This window comes from Protopterus annectens, chromosome 13.part0 (assembly GCF_019279795.1).
Source record: "Protopterus annectens isolate FY-2018-M chromosome 13.part0, PAN1.0, whole genome shotgun sequence".
NCBI lineage: Eukaryota > Metazoa > Chordata > Ceratodontiformes > Protopteridae > Protopterus > Protopterus annectens.
Window position 1 is genome coordinate 1,186,624,265 of NC_056747.1, and position 16,551 is coordinate 1,186,640,815.

General features: G+C 37.7%; 1 protein-coding gene across 9 annotated transcripts in view; it reads right to left on the reverse strand.

The window, feature by feature from the left end:
• Positions 1-5,108: 5,108 nt before the first annotated feature.
• The window catches only part of MAPT (microtubule associated protein tau), a 1,213,302-nt gene continuing 1,201,859 nt past the window's right edge, over positions 5,109-16,551 (reverse strand). For 8 of the 9 annotated variants that reach the window (XM_044055189.1, XM_044055186.1, XM_044055188.1 and 5 more), the window contains one exon: positions 5,109-9,113. In XM_044055189.1, the coding sequence (XP_043911124.1) occupies positions 8,898-9,113 (216 nt within the window). In that variant the 3' untranslated portion in view covers positions 5,109-8,897. The remainder of the gene's footprint in view (positions 9,114-16,551) is intronic. The other variant, XM_044055184.1, reaches the window with a different exon arrangement.

A 16,551-nucleotide genomic window follows, 5' to 3' on the forward strand; every position in this document is an offset into this window, starting at 1 on the left:
CGGATACTCTGCTGATTTAAACCATGTCTCAGTAACTGTACAGATTGTGAGGAGGTCTTGGAGTGAGTGTAATTTTTTTGTTTAGGCTCCTGGCACTAAGCAGTAACACCCTGAGGTTCACTTAAGTTGATTTTGCAATGTCAGTAGGTTTGTCAATTTGGCATTGCCTAAAAAAGGCACTATGGGGGTGGATAAAGTTTTAACTAGTATTCAAAAGCATAGAGGGGAGAGGTGCAGACCATCCTCAGCAAAACAACATGGTTTGTTAAACATGTCTTCTCAAGCTGACAAATAGTGAATTCTCCTAGAAGGATAACAGAAAGCCAATCAGTTGTTGAAATCAGTCCTTTTCTGCTCATATTGTGACATCATCATCGATGATAAGATGGTCTTCAGAGCTAGGCTCATACTAGCCTGATACACATTGTCTGAAAGCTCCCTAATGTCTCTATCTTCATACAGTCCAGGCAGGTACTCCTCAGGTCATTTACACCTACACAGATTATGATGGAATCATAATGGTACCTGTGGCATAATGACTTGAGTGCATGTGATTTGGCAGACTCTGGCTCCAGATAAGCAACTAATAGTTATTTTCTCCTTGTTCAGCCTTGTTAGAGAGGCATCAGTATATCTTACAAAGGAGTCCCCTTTAACAAGAGAACTGGCAAGTTTGTCTGCTTGCTTTAGGGGCGCAGTGTTTGGGCTCCACTAACAGTGACAGTACACTCATTTTTTGTCAAGGGTGTTTATTTCTTTTGTGTGCCTTTGGGCTTGCTGAGGCATAGCTTTGGCAACAGGTGATCTAGGCAATCTTTGTTGTTTACGAAGATTGCTTTTAAGTGCCTCACCATCTGTTAGTCTATGTGTGTGTACTGTGTACTATGTGATGTGGGTGTTGTATGAATGGTTTTGACAACCTGATGTGCAATTGTGTGCAAGTTTAGCCTCCAGTGTTACTGTGTAAGTACACCTCTTGCATACTGTGTCGGCTTCTTTAAGGATTAAGTGGTTGTCAGTAAACATGAGACAATTGTTACATTGTCTCAAGATGCTCATACCCACCAAGCTAGCTACAGAGAAGTTGGGAAATTGCATATCCATACTGTCCACTCCTTTGATTTGTGAGCTACAAGGGGGTAGTATACTGAGGTTAAAAGGTTATTAAGGGTACTTTATCACAGCATATTATGCTAAATAGTACTAAATTCTATTAACTTTATTGTTTGCACAATACTGAATTCAACTAAATATGTAAGTACTGCTACTTAACTCACAAGTAGCTACTCTTAAGTTTGATGGAGCACAATATATTTTGTTCCATATTGCTGCTTTACAAGGTACAGTTTTATGAACCATTCTTTCTAGGTGTTTGCTACTGTACAGGGCAATGCTAACCCATGCAAATGTGCAAAAATTTCTAGCAGCACAGAAACAAAAAAACACAGAAGAATAACTAATGAGCCCTCTGGCTAATGTTCTTTTGCGTATTTCCCAACATACATAGACCAAGCAAACACCTCCTGCCACAGTAGATGAGACCCACAAGCGCAATGCTACCAGAAACCATTTAAACAACTAGCTGGAAATCCCTTGCTGAATGCAATTTCAAGACAGTCTTCCTGTATTAACAGCATGAGGAAAAGCAACTGCAAAAATCAGTGAAATGCATACATGAAAGCAAGAAACAGTAGTGATCACTCAAAATAATTTAAGTGCGCTTTAGCAATCAAAGGAACTTACTTTGCCTGGATGGCACTGGATGCAAGTAAAACACTACCTGAATGTAGACTAGGACTCCAAGCTTTGTTGCGCTCCTGCAAACTGAGCAGGTGACAATATGTAATAAAGGAGTTACTCTAGAGCAATACTGGTTTGCTAGGTGGGTATTCAGTATTATGGATCTATGGAAAACAATGGGTTAGAAGAGTACATGAATAGCTTCAACAACAGTCTATAGCAATGAAAAAAGGAGAGGGAGGAATCTGGAAATCAGATTATCATAAGGGGTGGAGGCCTTACAATAAAACACCAACAACAAGGGTGGTAGAGTTAGGGAAAACAATCAAATAAAGGCAATATTCAAACTCTTTCAGAAACTTTAACTTAATGTGTTAGTCGGAGATGTGGCAGACACATAATGCGACTTTAAGCAGGTAAAATATAAGCAGAACAAAAAGCATTGAAGCGCAAACTGCAGCAGAGACAATTTTCTCACTATTGACCGTCTACTGCATTTTAGGCACTCTCTCTCTCTCTCTCTCTCTCTATATATATATATATATATATATATATATATATACACACACACACACACACACACACACACATATACATACATATGACCATTTCACTTAACCACTTAAAAAATGAATAAACTCAATTAAATTAAAAATAATTAAGCTGCTGTAACTTGTTTTGAGTTTGCCCAGTAACTTATTTTTATAAAGGAAATTAGTCAATAATTTGAATTCTTCAAACTTTGTTGTCACAGACTGGCACTAGCAACAGAAGGGTTTAACACAAGCCATGCATACTTCAAATCTCAATTTCAGTGTTTCAATTACAGACACAAATATGATTACAAATGGACGCATAGTCTGGATTAGTGGCATACAGAGATACAGCCCTGATTGTGACCATGTGCCCTATGTTTAATTAGTGGGCCTGGCACAAATGGCACCAGGCAAGGAGGAGAAGCAGTAAAGCGGTGTGGCCCACTCCTCAGTGGGGGAAGGGAGCTGCACAAGCCCATTTTGCACACAGGCATGGTAAGTCTTCTCCAGCAGAGGCTTCGGAAACTACCTGTCATGCTTCAAGGCTGGTAGGTGGGGTTGCTTGCTGGTGTATTCTTGCTGTAGAAGTGAGGGACTGCCCAGTGTTGACAACAATTCTAAGTCCCACCTTCATCACTGGAACAATGGATGTGCAGGGATGTTGGGCTAAAAGAAAAAACTTGAACAATAAATGATGGCTCCTTTTGGTTGCCTCATTCTTAGTGATGAGGGAATGAATTAGTCATTGGCTGAGTTGATGATCAGCAAGCATCAGGGAAAATAACACAAAATTCATAAAGACACACATTCAAATACAAGTCTTACATCCAATTTACTAGTTCTTTTGAAAACTGAAGATTTTTTTAAACTGGAAAGAACAGACTTTCATATGACAGTGATTGTTTTCAGTACCTGTCATTGTGGTTAGAAAGTGGCAATGATGAATAATTACACTATAAGAAAAGTTTTTTTTTTAAATATGTCTCTGTGGCTCTGCAGGTAGCATACCAGTTGTGGTGCTGGAAGATCAGAAGGATCTGAATTCTGTTCCCACTCCAGTTGCGTGGATTAATTTTTACAATGCTGAAGCTATTGTGCAGGATAAGGAGTGTGTCATCCTTCGGATGAGAAACCGAGGTGCCATCTCCTGAGTTGGTATACGTTCAAGTGGATGCCAAAGATCCCATGGCACTTGTCAAAAAGATTAGGGGAAATTTCCTGGTGCCTTGGTCAAATTTTCCCTAGTCAGAATGACTATCATCTTCAGTCTCTCTGATGAGCTGATAGTAGCTCAGGTGGATGTAAAAGACACCGCAACACTTAACAAAAAGAATGGAGAAAGTTCCTTGGTGCCCTGGCCAAACTTAACACAGTCAGTATGAATACAACCTTCTGTCTTCCCAGAAAAGAGGCTGCTAGCCTGCTTGGTCTAACCCAACTAACCCAATCAACAAAGTGTAACAATAAACAATCAAACTGTTTTCACAGACAACTCCGTCTGTCTGGTTTCACACTGCAAAGTTACAGTCAGCTTAACTTCACTATTCAATTGCTTCCTTTGTTAAGTAAAGGAAACTGATTCTCTGACAAGAGAGATGTAACTGACTTGATAAAACAGTGTGGGTACAATGTAGATGCAGTAATACAATGCTGTTTTGTGCAAAACAAAACTTGTTGTCTCACTCCGCTGAGTACCACACCATTCAGGATACCTGCCTTCAGCAAATAATCTAGTTTTTCTGAATTCTTTTTATGGAAAAGGAATGGCATGTTTTCCAACTATATATTAAGGTTCCACAATAAAATGATAAGTCATCAAACATTGTGTGGTACCCATTTGCCAAATGCAAATTCAAATGACAGGAGTTAATGTAAAAGGTATTAAACTATCATTTTTAACTTAAGTCTTTACAAAGAACAACATAATTTAAAGCTGAATCCCTTTCCAAGGGAAAGTCTATGGAACCTAATCTCCTGACCCTGAGCCACAGGAATCTGTGGCAGACTCTGGGATCCACCAAGTCTGTGCACTTCAGCACTGTTTTATATTGTAAGAGCTCCATGAAAATGACAGACAGCTTACTTTGGCATAATCAGTCACCTCCGAAGGGTGGACTTGCAATGCAGGTAGCCTGAAACTGGGACCAATGGGTCAGTATAAACTACGTTCTGCTGGCAAGACTGATACAAGCACCTAATCACTTCAGTCTGCAGTGCCTCCACCCCCAACACACTCACAGACCACAGTTCCTAAAGATGCAAACTGAACGTCCTAAAAACAGTATCCTAAATTGAAAAAGGGGAAATTTTGAAAAAAATGTAATTTATTTCTTTTTCTGGGGGTAGAGGAAGCATGACCAATGTTAAAAAGAAGACAAGCTGAAAAAATATGAAAATATACTGAAAATGTGAAGGAAATCTAAACTAATAAGAGAAGAATAAATATAAACAAACCTGTTATGTACAAAAAGTGTTATAATTAACAGCAACGTTATACAATGGTGATAAACGTGATTATTTCTGTTCTAACAGTCTGCCTGCAAACTACATGCCAATTAATAAAATACTATCTTACTTTTTACCATTTTAATTTTTTTTCAGTATAAAACATGTCACTTTGTGTGTATGTGTGTGTGTGTGTTTATATCTGCACACATGCACGCTAGAGCACGTGCAATATGTGTTTGCTTTTAAAAGCTGTTTTTAACAGATACCAGTTAAATGACAACCACCATCAAAATTCTGGGACATAATGCATTCACCAAAAGAGATGACAAAATACCACTTCCTCCAAAAGCCTTTCTGCCATACCTACTTTCACAATATTTGGAATTATTCTGCACAAACAATTTATTTGAAGCAATGAAAAAAGCACTTTAGAAATATTTACTTCTTTGATATACAGTGCTACAAACTAGTCTCACATCATAACAAAACAATTTCCATTGACATTTCTGTATATGCTCAAGTGATAGTTGATTTCATCAGGGGAATACATGCAGGATTTGTTGGCAAGGCAGTTCAGAAGTTGACAAGGGAATGAACAGTAAAGAGTCATCATCAAAGTCTGTTAGTTCTGAAGTTCCACCAGCTGAACAAACTATTATGCACGCTTGAATTCAGTTCTGCAGTACTTATTTATTTTTCTTGTAGATGTACCCACTGTCCAAATTTCATTTTTAATTGAGTAAAAGTAAAAACATCACTGGAGCTAGAATTCAATATAACTGCATGTGTGTGCTACATTCACATCACCAATTTCAAACCTTTACTCAACTAAACTTTATTATTAAGATATTCACAATTTAGAGTTCAGCATATATATTTTCATTGTTATTTTCTTGACTCTGGCTACATGACAGCATTCTGCATTTTATTTCAACTAACCATGATATCAGAAGACGAAAGCAACAAAACAACTACATTCTAGACCACTGCAGGGAAATCTGCATTTCTACAGCTACCACATTTAAACCAAACTCTGCAGTGGGTATGTTCAGAGTCCAGCTCCGCTGCGCTGCACACTTAAAATACAGTTTCAAAAACAGGCAAATATGAATTCTAGCTCACCAGTGAAATACTTGCGAACCATAAAAGGGTAGCAGTACATGATTCAGTAAAACAAATATTTATAAAACAAGACATGCAAGCAGCATTCACTTTTTACATTGACACCCTGGTGTTTCCAAGCATATGCAAACAAATCCAATTGTACTGTACTAGGGTATGCAAATAAATATTTAAACTTAACTTTTACATAACATATATTTAATCATTGGGCGGAAAACAACCTGCATTAAAGTATATACTCTATTTAAACCCTCAAGAGCAAGAACAAAACAAAACAGGGAGATTCAATTATTAAAATCTAACCTGTTTTTTAATATATGAAACACCTGATTGCTAAAATGATGTGGTATACCCTCAAATGACATGTTTGACTATTTTCATAGAAAGAAAGAGTATATGCTGGCCAGGACAGAACAGTGGTACTGAGAAGTAATACAATGACTTGGATGGCAACTGTAATAAAACTGCTTCTAGGTTTGCACAGTGGTGTTTGTCACACCAGGGCTTCCCTGTAAACGAGTCTGTGGCTCAGTGGGATTAATCCAGTTATCAAAATAAATAAATAGATAAAATTATTTTTTGTGTACTAGTTGCAACCTGCAACCCACTGGGCAACTAAGGGAAAAGTACCACAACTAAGCTTTCTTATCACCTTTACTACATTGGCCAAACTACCCTAAATTTCCTTACTTGCTTTTAGGGCCATAACATTTTATTCCATTCTGGAATAACTAAAACAGCATAGCAAATCACACCTCTGGCTCTGGTTTAAGGAAAGCCGCCAATCAACCTGGATGTCCCTTGTTCTGCCCTTGTTTAAACCTGTATATAAAACAGCTCCACTGTTAAATAACCTAACTTTATCTACTGATATATAGGCCAGAAGTTCCCCAGCACTAAGGATCAAAAACAAACATGAGGGAAAATGCAAAGAAAAAGTGCAATGTGCATGTGAATTCAGATATGCTATGCTGTCTTCTAATATGGTAACTAAGGTAACTTCCTGATGATGGAACCAAACAATGAGTGCATTCAGTAATTAAAACAATCTCTCACATTTCTTGTCTTATGACCTAATTAATGTAGATGCCTGGAAAAAAAAGTAAGACTCCTTGTAGGGAAATGAACAACACTTGAAAAGGCATACTGCAACGTGAAACTATTAAAAGGCATTTCAGTATAATGGTTTTAGCATCCATCCCTGGGCAACTGAGTTCGAACCATTGAAAACAGAAATGCTAGGTAACAGCATCTACACAACCATATTCTAGACAATTTATACTTTGCTGCTAAGCCATTATGCAGCATAAAGCCGCAAATATATGGCACATTTGTCAGTGCTTAGAGAACAGGTTGCAGAAGTGTTAATCAAACCTCTCTGTTGTTGAAATTGAGCCATAGCACCACAAACACTGGTACAGAACCCGTATGCCTGGGATATGAAGAAGCAAAACTCAATGTTGTTTGTTTTTATAAACGACACTCTCGTGGAGAAGCTGTACATCTCATGGCAGGCAGGCATCACAGAACTGTGACCAAACTGCTCACTGAAAGCATTACTACAAAGATTAGGAATAATTAGGGACCATCTAGAAGCTTGCCAAGTATGGAGCACAAGGCTGCTGAAACTAGTATATAACTTCTTAATACTTAAGGGATATAAAAACAGCAGAACAAACTATCTACAACTAATTAATGCCAGTCCTCCATTTGATGAGGGGCATACATTTAGTATTTAAAAAAGACAGCATGATACTACATTTTCAATGGACCACAGCTGTATTTAAAAATCACACCCCAGAAAACATTAAAAATGGCACATATATTACAGTGCTTCTGACAAATGCAGAAGAGCAGCTTTCAGCTTCACATCACCCAGCAGTCCCGTCGAACCAGATCATGCACTCCGACATATTCAGTGTATCCTGTTTTATTTAAAATTGTTCACAATGGCTTTAGGCTACCAGCTGAAGCTACTTACCATGTCGTATACTGATATTCTTAAAACATACATTTTTAGATCCTATTTTAAAACTCCAAAAAAAAAAAAAAAAAAAAAAAAATATTTTGAAGGGCCCTGGACAACACTGCAGGACAAGTCATTTCCTCCAATGCATAATAATGAGTCAAGATAGCAAAGAATTTGATTACTCATTTAAGATTAACGACTACATAATAACTATCACAATTATGTAAATAAAAACAAATGGTGAGAAAAAAATGGTGCCTTTAAAAACAGTTACTGCACACCCTTTCTGACCACCTTTTGTAGTAAAGTATAGGAAACCAGGCTTAATTCAGGACATGAAATTCAGTTCAGGATGGGGCTCAGGAGGGGTTAGACTACATTTTCTCTTTCAGCTATACTTTTGGTAGAAAGGTACAAGAAGGAATAAATTCCGGCTTTTATGGGCAACCTGGAAAATCATGGCTAACTGACTTTGTAAACAGAAACATGACACACTACAAAAATGGGTCTTGTGGGAATCACACCCATGACAGATTATAGGTAATCTTCATTACTTCCATCTCCTGGGTACACCGCCAGAAATGTCTTAACTGATTAGGAATTATATATATACCCTTATCATCATAATACAGTTAAAGTGTATAAAACACTATTTACCAGAAACAGCAGGACTTGTTAAATAAAGGGACAGGCACTGAAGGCAAACAGAGCTATTAGGCAAAAGGTCAAACTACAAACCAAAATACACATTATGCTTTTGAACAATATTCTGTCAGTTGATAGAATAGCTAAGCAGAGTCATAGCCTTAAACTTTACTTCTTTATACAGTCTAGCGCATTCTCCAATAAGCAACTTAGCAAGTCAGATCTTAATTAGCAAAAAGGGGAAATGTAGTGGGAACCAGAATAGACCATTAAAGGCCTGAACTTGTATAAATCCTTCACTGAATTTTATGCCCTACAGTCTTCTCTGACAGAACTGTAACAGCATGTCAAGTAAATGACGAGTCAGGAAAACTGCATGGAGCAGCTGTAAAAGGAATAAAGTAAGGTGATCTTTGTAAGACACTGTCGAAACAGGATCACAAGCCCTGATTGGCCAGAGAAGCAGCCACTTGATCAGCTAGTGTGGACAGCTGTGGTGACTCCATCATGTTGATGCTGCCACTAGATGAGACATTGCTAAGACGACGTGGGGAAACATCAGCAGATGCAGTTGGGGATCTGTAGACAATCTCAGCTCCATGGTCAGTCCTGGCTTTGGCCTGTTCACGGAAGGTTAGTTTATGAGACTCAATCTGCAAAGAAAATATGTTAGTGTTAGGGTCACATGAAACTTGCAGAAATTCAAGAATAATGAATGGAACAGTAGCAATGTATCCCTTCCACATTTTTTTAACATTTACATAGATAGAAGAAACATACTTGTTTCAGTTTTACACTGACAATAAAAAAGCAATTAACAGCACAAGTACATTACTGACAGTATTTTGAGTTCCCTCTTCCACTGATCTTCAACATTTAGAACAACTTATGGGATGAAACACTGACTAACAATGTCCCTAAATGCACTACATTCTTAAATAAAACACTCGGGGATAAAGACAAAGAAAGCTTTGACTTTTTTGGTCTCCTGCTTATTTATATATTCAACTCTGACATCTGCAGCTTGGCGAAAGAAGTAATTTTCAGCATTGTGCCAGCTTGGATTGATGTCTGTTGAAAAATCCCATTCAGAAATGTTAACACAGACTCAATGGATCACTTGGACAAAAGCAACACGCACCAACTGACCCAACGTTCACAAGGGAACAGTGCACCCTTGTAAATGCAATTGCATCTGTTTAATTTTTAGCATATTTTTCAGTAGCATTTATGATAGATGATTTTTTTAAATATGTTTATTTGAAGATACAATGTCTATAAACAGCAGACAAAATAAATAAAAATGTAAGCCACTTGTACACAATGGAGAAGACCTTTCACATTTTTTTAAACAAGAAACATCTTTATTAAATTATCATGTATTACACAGACAATCATACATTTATATAAATGAACACAAACCATATTGAAATAATTTTAGTTGCAAACATTTTACATCACAAACCATGCTGACATCATTTTAGTTGCAAACATTATACATCACTTATACTCTACCCAGTCATTGTCAATCAGACATTACAAAGCTCATTCAAATCTTGCCTCCTTTTAAACCGTGTTCCTCCTCTGCATGCACTGTTCCCACAATTCCCATTTTTTTCTATGTAATTTGCTCCTACCCTTTTCTTAAGATCCTATTTCCAGTTGTTTTATCTCTGTTACTATATTCACTACTTCTAGTAAAGTTGGTTTAGACTTTGACTTCTGATTTCTAGTAATTTCTTTTTTGTCAGTGTCGCTCGTCTGGTCAGGATAAAATAGATGAACATTCATGGGTTCAGTTCAAGCTTTATTACACACAAACACATCTGGAATGAGGCTATGTAACTTAAACTTAAATAAACCTATAAACAGACTGCTACACTCATACATGTTAACACTCTGGCTGTTCTGTTCATTTGCTCACTATTTATATGCACATGCCTACATCTGGAAATGCTTCTTAAAGGTACATACACACATTCTGTTCTACATCCTCCCTCTTTGAGAAATAGATCATATACTAAATAACAGTATTCAGTGACATGCAATTTACACAGAAATTATCTTCAGACATGCAATTATACAGAACTAATTCTCTGACATGCAATCATACAAAATTAGACACAAAAAAAAACAATCAAGTCCAGGTTGCTGCGTATTTTACACTAGGTCTAGAAATACGACCTGATCATGTAACATAAAAGTCAGAATTGGATCTAGCAACAGGGACTGTCTTCAAGGAATGTTCAACTTTGGGGACAACTGGGACATCATAAGGAATGGGAATGGATACTGAGACATGTTCTTTGGTATGAACATTGTCAAGGTTGCTCTGAGATCTACAGTCTGTATCACGGGTACGATGCTGCAATATTGTTTCTGATACAGGAAGAAGATGCTTACAGTTTCTCTTGTATTCTATGCCCTCAGATTTCATTAAGTAGGATCTCAGCTCGGCACATATACCTCTCACTTGACCAATTCGATCAAAGCCTTTCGCCATTTGCATCCTCACTGTCTCTCCTTCTTTCAACGGATGAAGAAATCTGCTCGCTTTATCATAGCTGGACTTCTGAAAAGAACGCTTCTTAAAAAGTTGGGCTTTAATTGCTCTGGTATTTTTAGCATTATGCACCAACAAACTAGGTCTGATAGGCAAGGTTGTTCTGGTCTGCCTAGACAGAAGTCTCTGAGCAGGCGAGCCAAGTAGGTTGTCATGGGGTATATTTCTGAGATTAAGTAAATTCAAGAAGATATCGGTATTTTCACTCTTTGACCTCTCTAGTAATTCCTTTGCACTCTGTACTGCACGTTCAGCCAGGCTGTTTGACTTTGGGCATTCTGGACTGCTAGTAATACAGATAAAGTCCCACTCTTTTGCAAATTTCTGAAATGATTGACTGGTAAGCTAGGTATCATTGTCAGAAATAACTTTGTGTGTGCTACTATGGACTGAGAAATGATGTTTCAACTTAGTAATAACAGTAACTGGACGTCAGGTTAGCTAGCAAATCGATCTTAAACCAGTTCAAATAAGAGTCTACCAACACTAACTAATACTAATTGTTATACTCAAATATGTCAGTGGCTACTGTTGACCAAGGTAGTTTAGGAACATGGCTTAGCTGAAGTGGCTCTTTTTGCAAATGCGGTTTAGTACTATTGCATACTGAACAAGATGAAAGCACTTTATCAATGTCTTTCGACAGAGAAGGCCAAAATTCTAGTCCTCTCACCAGTCTTTTGGTAGATTCGGAACCTGGGTGGCCACGATACAAAATCTGAATGCATTCATGTTGTAAGGAAGTAAGAACAATAACTTTGAGACCTTTGAAAATTATACCATCTTCCGTCAGCATCTCATCTCTGTATGGAAAATACGGTTGTACTTATGGCAGTACACAAGATTGCTTTGACAGCCATCCAGCATTGATGAAGTGGCTGAGCTTCTGCAAAATTGGATCAGACTTTGTATGATCTCTTAGCTTATCAAGTCTCGTGGTAGAAAAATTACGCAAAGTCAACATTCTCTGCATCAAGTTGTTCTGTGGTATTTCTGGGCAATCTGGATAAGGTATCAGCCAGTTGCCTTTTGTATGGACCATTTTGAAATTATACTTTTGTAATCCGAGCATCATTCTTTGCAGTCTTGCTGGAGCAGTATGCATAGGCTTCTTTAAAATAGTGACCACAGGTTGATGATTAGTTTCAATTTGGATAGATCGGCCATAAATATAATCATGGAACTTCGAAAATGCAAACACAATTGCCAAAAGCTCCTTCTTAATTTGAGCATACTGCATCTCAGTTTGTGTAAGAGTTCTAGATGGACAGTCAACAGGTCTGCCCTCCTGAAGAATAAATGCACCAAGACCACAATCTGAAGCATCACAGGAAAGAACTATTGGTTTGAGGACATTATAGTATCTCAACGTAGGCAGGTTGGCAATTTGCTGTTTGAGGTTATCAAATGCTCTCTGGTGTTGTTCTAACCTTGACCAGGAAACATTTCTGCATGTCAGCTCTCTTAAAGGTGCTGATAACTCACTAAAGTCAGGGATAAATTTGCCCCAATAGTTAACCATTCCAAGAAAATGCTGCAAAGCTTAGACATTGTCTGGGGCTGGCATCTCAAGAATGGCTGCTTGTTTGGAAGGGTCTGGTTGTAAGCCTGTACTGGCTAAATAAATGACATAAGTAAGTAACTTCTGGTAGTCTGAATTTGTATTTCAGAGGATTGAGCTTCAAGGTCACTTCACTTCCTTTGTCCAGAACTTTCCTGAGGTTTCTATCATGCTCTGCTTCACCACTGCCTCCAACCTGTAACTCATCAACTATTATAGCACATGGATAGCATGAAAAAATTTGCTCCACTGCACGCTGAAAGACTTCGCTGAAAGAATTTATTTCAAAAGGCATCCTGAGGAATCTGTATCTAACAAATGGGGTACTGAATGCAGTTAGTAGTGAAGATTTGTGATCAAGCATTACTTGCCCAAATGAACTCTTTGCATCTAAGACAGAAAAAACAGTGGCATCTGGCATAAGGACGGCAATCTCCTTGACTGTACACACAGGATGATGAGGTCTCTTTAATGCCTTGTTTAAGTCTCTTGGGTCAATGCATATTCTGATTTCATTTGAATTTTTCTTATGAGCAGCTACCACAGAATGCACCCACTCAGTTGGTTCTGTGACTGGACAAATCACACCTTGCTGCACCATTTTGTCTAACTGGACCCTGACTTTGTCCTGCATAGCTATTGGATCTCTCCTTGCTGGTCTGACCACTGGACTGACCTCTTGGTCTACTTTCATGGAGTACACTACTGGACGTTTGCCTAACTTGCCATCGAACACATCATCATCCTCTGAGAAAATAGCGTCACTGATGCTGGAACTGGGACGTGCTTACATGATGTACTTCTGTGATAAAAGAAAGCAGTTTCATTCTTAAACTGTCTCTGAAACCTAATAATGACTGCACTGGTTTTCAGACTACATAAAACTGCAAGCTGTAACTATTCCCAGCCGAATAGCTTGAAACCACTACTAAGCCTTCGGTTTGAATATCTTCACCTCCATAAGCAGCAAGCTTCACACACTTGGCCAAATTAAGTTGCTCACGAGCTCTTACTTTAGCAAATGTTTCTGCTGACATTACATTACACTTTGAACCAGTGTCTATTAAGCTCTGTGGGTTCACCATTGACAAGGACAGTACAAAATACTTCATTCTTTGTCAACAAATCTACAGCATTAACCTTTTCACGACCACTGACACACCATCTACATTGAATGTAGGGTTGCAGCTTTCTATATGATCAACCTGCTTTTTTGAGTGACTTTTCTTAATAACTGAATGAGGCTTGCTTGATTTACAAAACTTTTGAAAGTGGTTCAATTTTTTACACTTGTGGCATTGCTGACCAAATGCTAAGCACTTCTCTCTTTTAGACTCATGGCTGGCTCCACAATTATGACAGCTAACAATAAGACGAAAAAAAAAAATAATTTCCTTAGTTACACCAATTTGCTCACCCAGTATCTCTGACAGAGCAATCTGCAGGGAATATCTAAAATATGGCAACTCATTTAACTCCCAGAAAACATGTTCGCAATTACCTCTTTCTTCCCCACCACACTCCAACATTTGCTATCTACCTGATGAAAAATTCTTTGGTGTCTACTTAGGGTATAAAAATACCTATGAAAAGCAAAGATCCTAAATCTTCTAGACTTTGTTGCATATTCAGGAGACATACATATATCCCTCATTGTTTCTTTGTGAATAGCTTATCCAATATTTATTCTCAATCCTTTCTTACCTCCTCTGATTGATTCCTATAGTTATCATGCAATATTCTGTATGCTGTACAAATTATTCCTTTTCACATGGCAGCTTCTGTTCTAGATTCTACTGAAAAACTCTACCAGTGCTGGTCTTTTGCTTAGGATCCCCCTATTTCTTTCTCTTTGCCTATACTCTGATATTAGTCCTTGATAGGGAATACAATATCTAGCCTGCAGTCCAAATAAATTCTCGGCCTCTTCCAACCTTTCCCTCTCTAATTATTTGCTCCTAATGCCTTGGTTCTTTTGCCAGTTTTCTCCAATAAATTCCAGCTCCCTCTTGCCTATTGTCCATATCCCTAATTGCAGACACCCCTATAAGCAGAATCTCCTTTCTCCATTCCCATGTTGGCTTAGTTCTTAGAATACTTCTGATACTTTATGAATATAATATTCTGTATGGTTATTGTTAGTCTTCTTAAGGATCTGCATCCAAAATTCCAGTCTCTCCTTGTTTTTTGAGCTTCCCCCTGTTTCATAATCATCACTTAGCACTATGAGTTATAGGTTTCTGTTTGTGCTATGTATAGGAGCCTTACCTGTGTAGCTCTGAAATGCCCCCTTCAAACTGGGTAATTCCAAACTGCCTTGTTCAATTGGAAGAATCAGCTTATCCCACTGGACTCTTGCCGTTTTCCCCCTCCCAGATAAAATCCTTCAGCTCTTTATTAATTGCTATCTACAACTTCTCCTCTGGTTGACAAAAATATGCCTAACCTGTGTATAAAACTAAAGGGACTAAAAACATTTTATAGGTTCATAGGTGTGTAATAGGCTAATGGCCCTGGAGCCTTTACAAGCCTAGCCCACAGAAGTGCCCTGGCATCATGCCGCCAGACGTTAGTTCCTAGTGCCTCTATCAAATAACAGCTTGTATCTTAATATCCATATCCATATAACACAGCTTCCAATTTCTCAGTTTTTGTATTATCTTTTATTTGGATTCTTCCCACATATCCTTAGCTGCCACACTAGAATTCTTTTTAATCCATATTCCTAAGTACTTCATTTTATCATGTCCCCATAAATATGGATATTGCTGAACCAATTTGTGTGTGGGTACATAATTTATAGCTATTGCCTTTGTTTTAGCATAATTAATTTTGTATCCCAAAAAGATTTAAAACTGCCTCAAAATGTCCCACAACAGTGAAATGTCCTTTTTAGGTTTTATCGGGTATACAATAACATCATCTGCAAATACAGACAGCTTTTCCTGACTACCATACCAATTATATCCTTGAACTTCTGAGTCTGTTATTTTCTTTGCCAATGGTTCTAAATATACTGCAAATAACAAAGGGGAGAGAGGACATCCCTGCCTGGTTCCTCTGCTCAAACAGAAATTATCTGAGAGCAAACCACCCACTTTAATTTTCGCCTCCAGTCCCTCATATATTCTCATAATCAACTTTATAATTTTATCAGGGAATGCAAATGCTTTCTCTGCATCTGTCAGATACTTTCTCTGCATCAAAACCCACCAAGAACGGTGGTATTTTTTACATTCTGCTTCCCTCCAAACCTTTGGATTTATTAAAGCTCTGTTTTAACTTTTTTGACTGCCTGCCGTTTGTGAAGACTAGACCGTGCCTTGGTATTCCTTTTTACCTTTATGTGTATATTGTTCTATTAATGTTGTCAAATGTTTGCCTCCCCTCCACAAAATATTTATCAATTCTAGCAATACCTTTCCCATTCTTTTAGCTATTATAGACATAAATACTTTATAATCATGGTTTAGAATCGAAATGGGCCTGCATGAAGCTGGGTCTAATGGATTTTTACCATCTTTAGGTAATACAGTGACCACAGCTTTATTAAAGGATGTTGCTGCTTCTCCTCCTTTTAAAATACTTTTAAACAAAACCATCCAGATCTTTATCACTTTCTTTCCCCAGCTTCAAAACTTCCACAGGAATTCCACATATTAGTGAAGACTTTCCTGTAGATTGGTTATACATCACCATTTTTATCTCCTCTCCAACTATCCTAATTGTTAATAACTGAGCCTCATCTACCTCTAACCTTGACATATTTAAATCTTCCATAAATATTTCCATTTGTACTTTTTCCTTGATTTCTACATTCTTCTGCTTAACACAGATTTGCAAAAAAAATCTGAAATACTCTGAATAACTCTGTTAGATCTCTGATTATTTTCCTTGTTATAGACTCTCCAAACTTGGCAACAACTCTATACTTTCTGTTGTCTGAGACAATTGTCCAAAAAGTTTA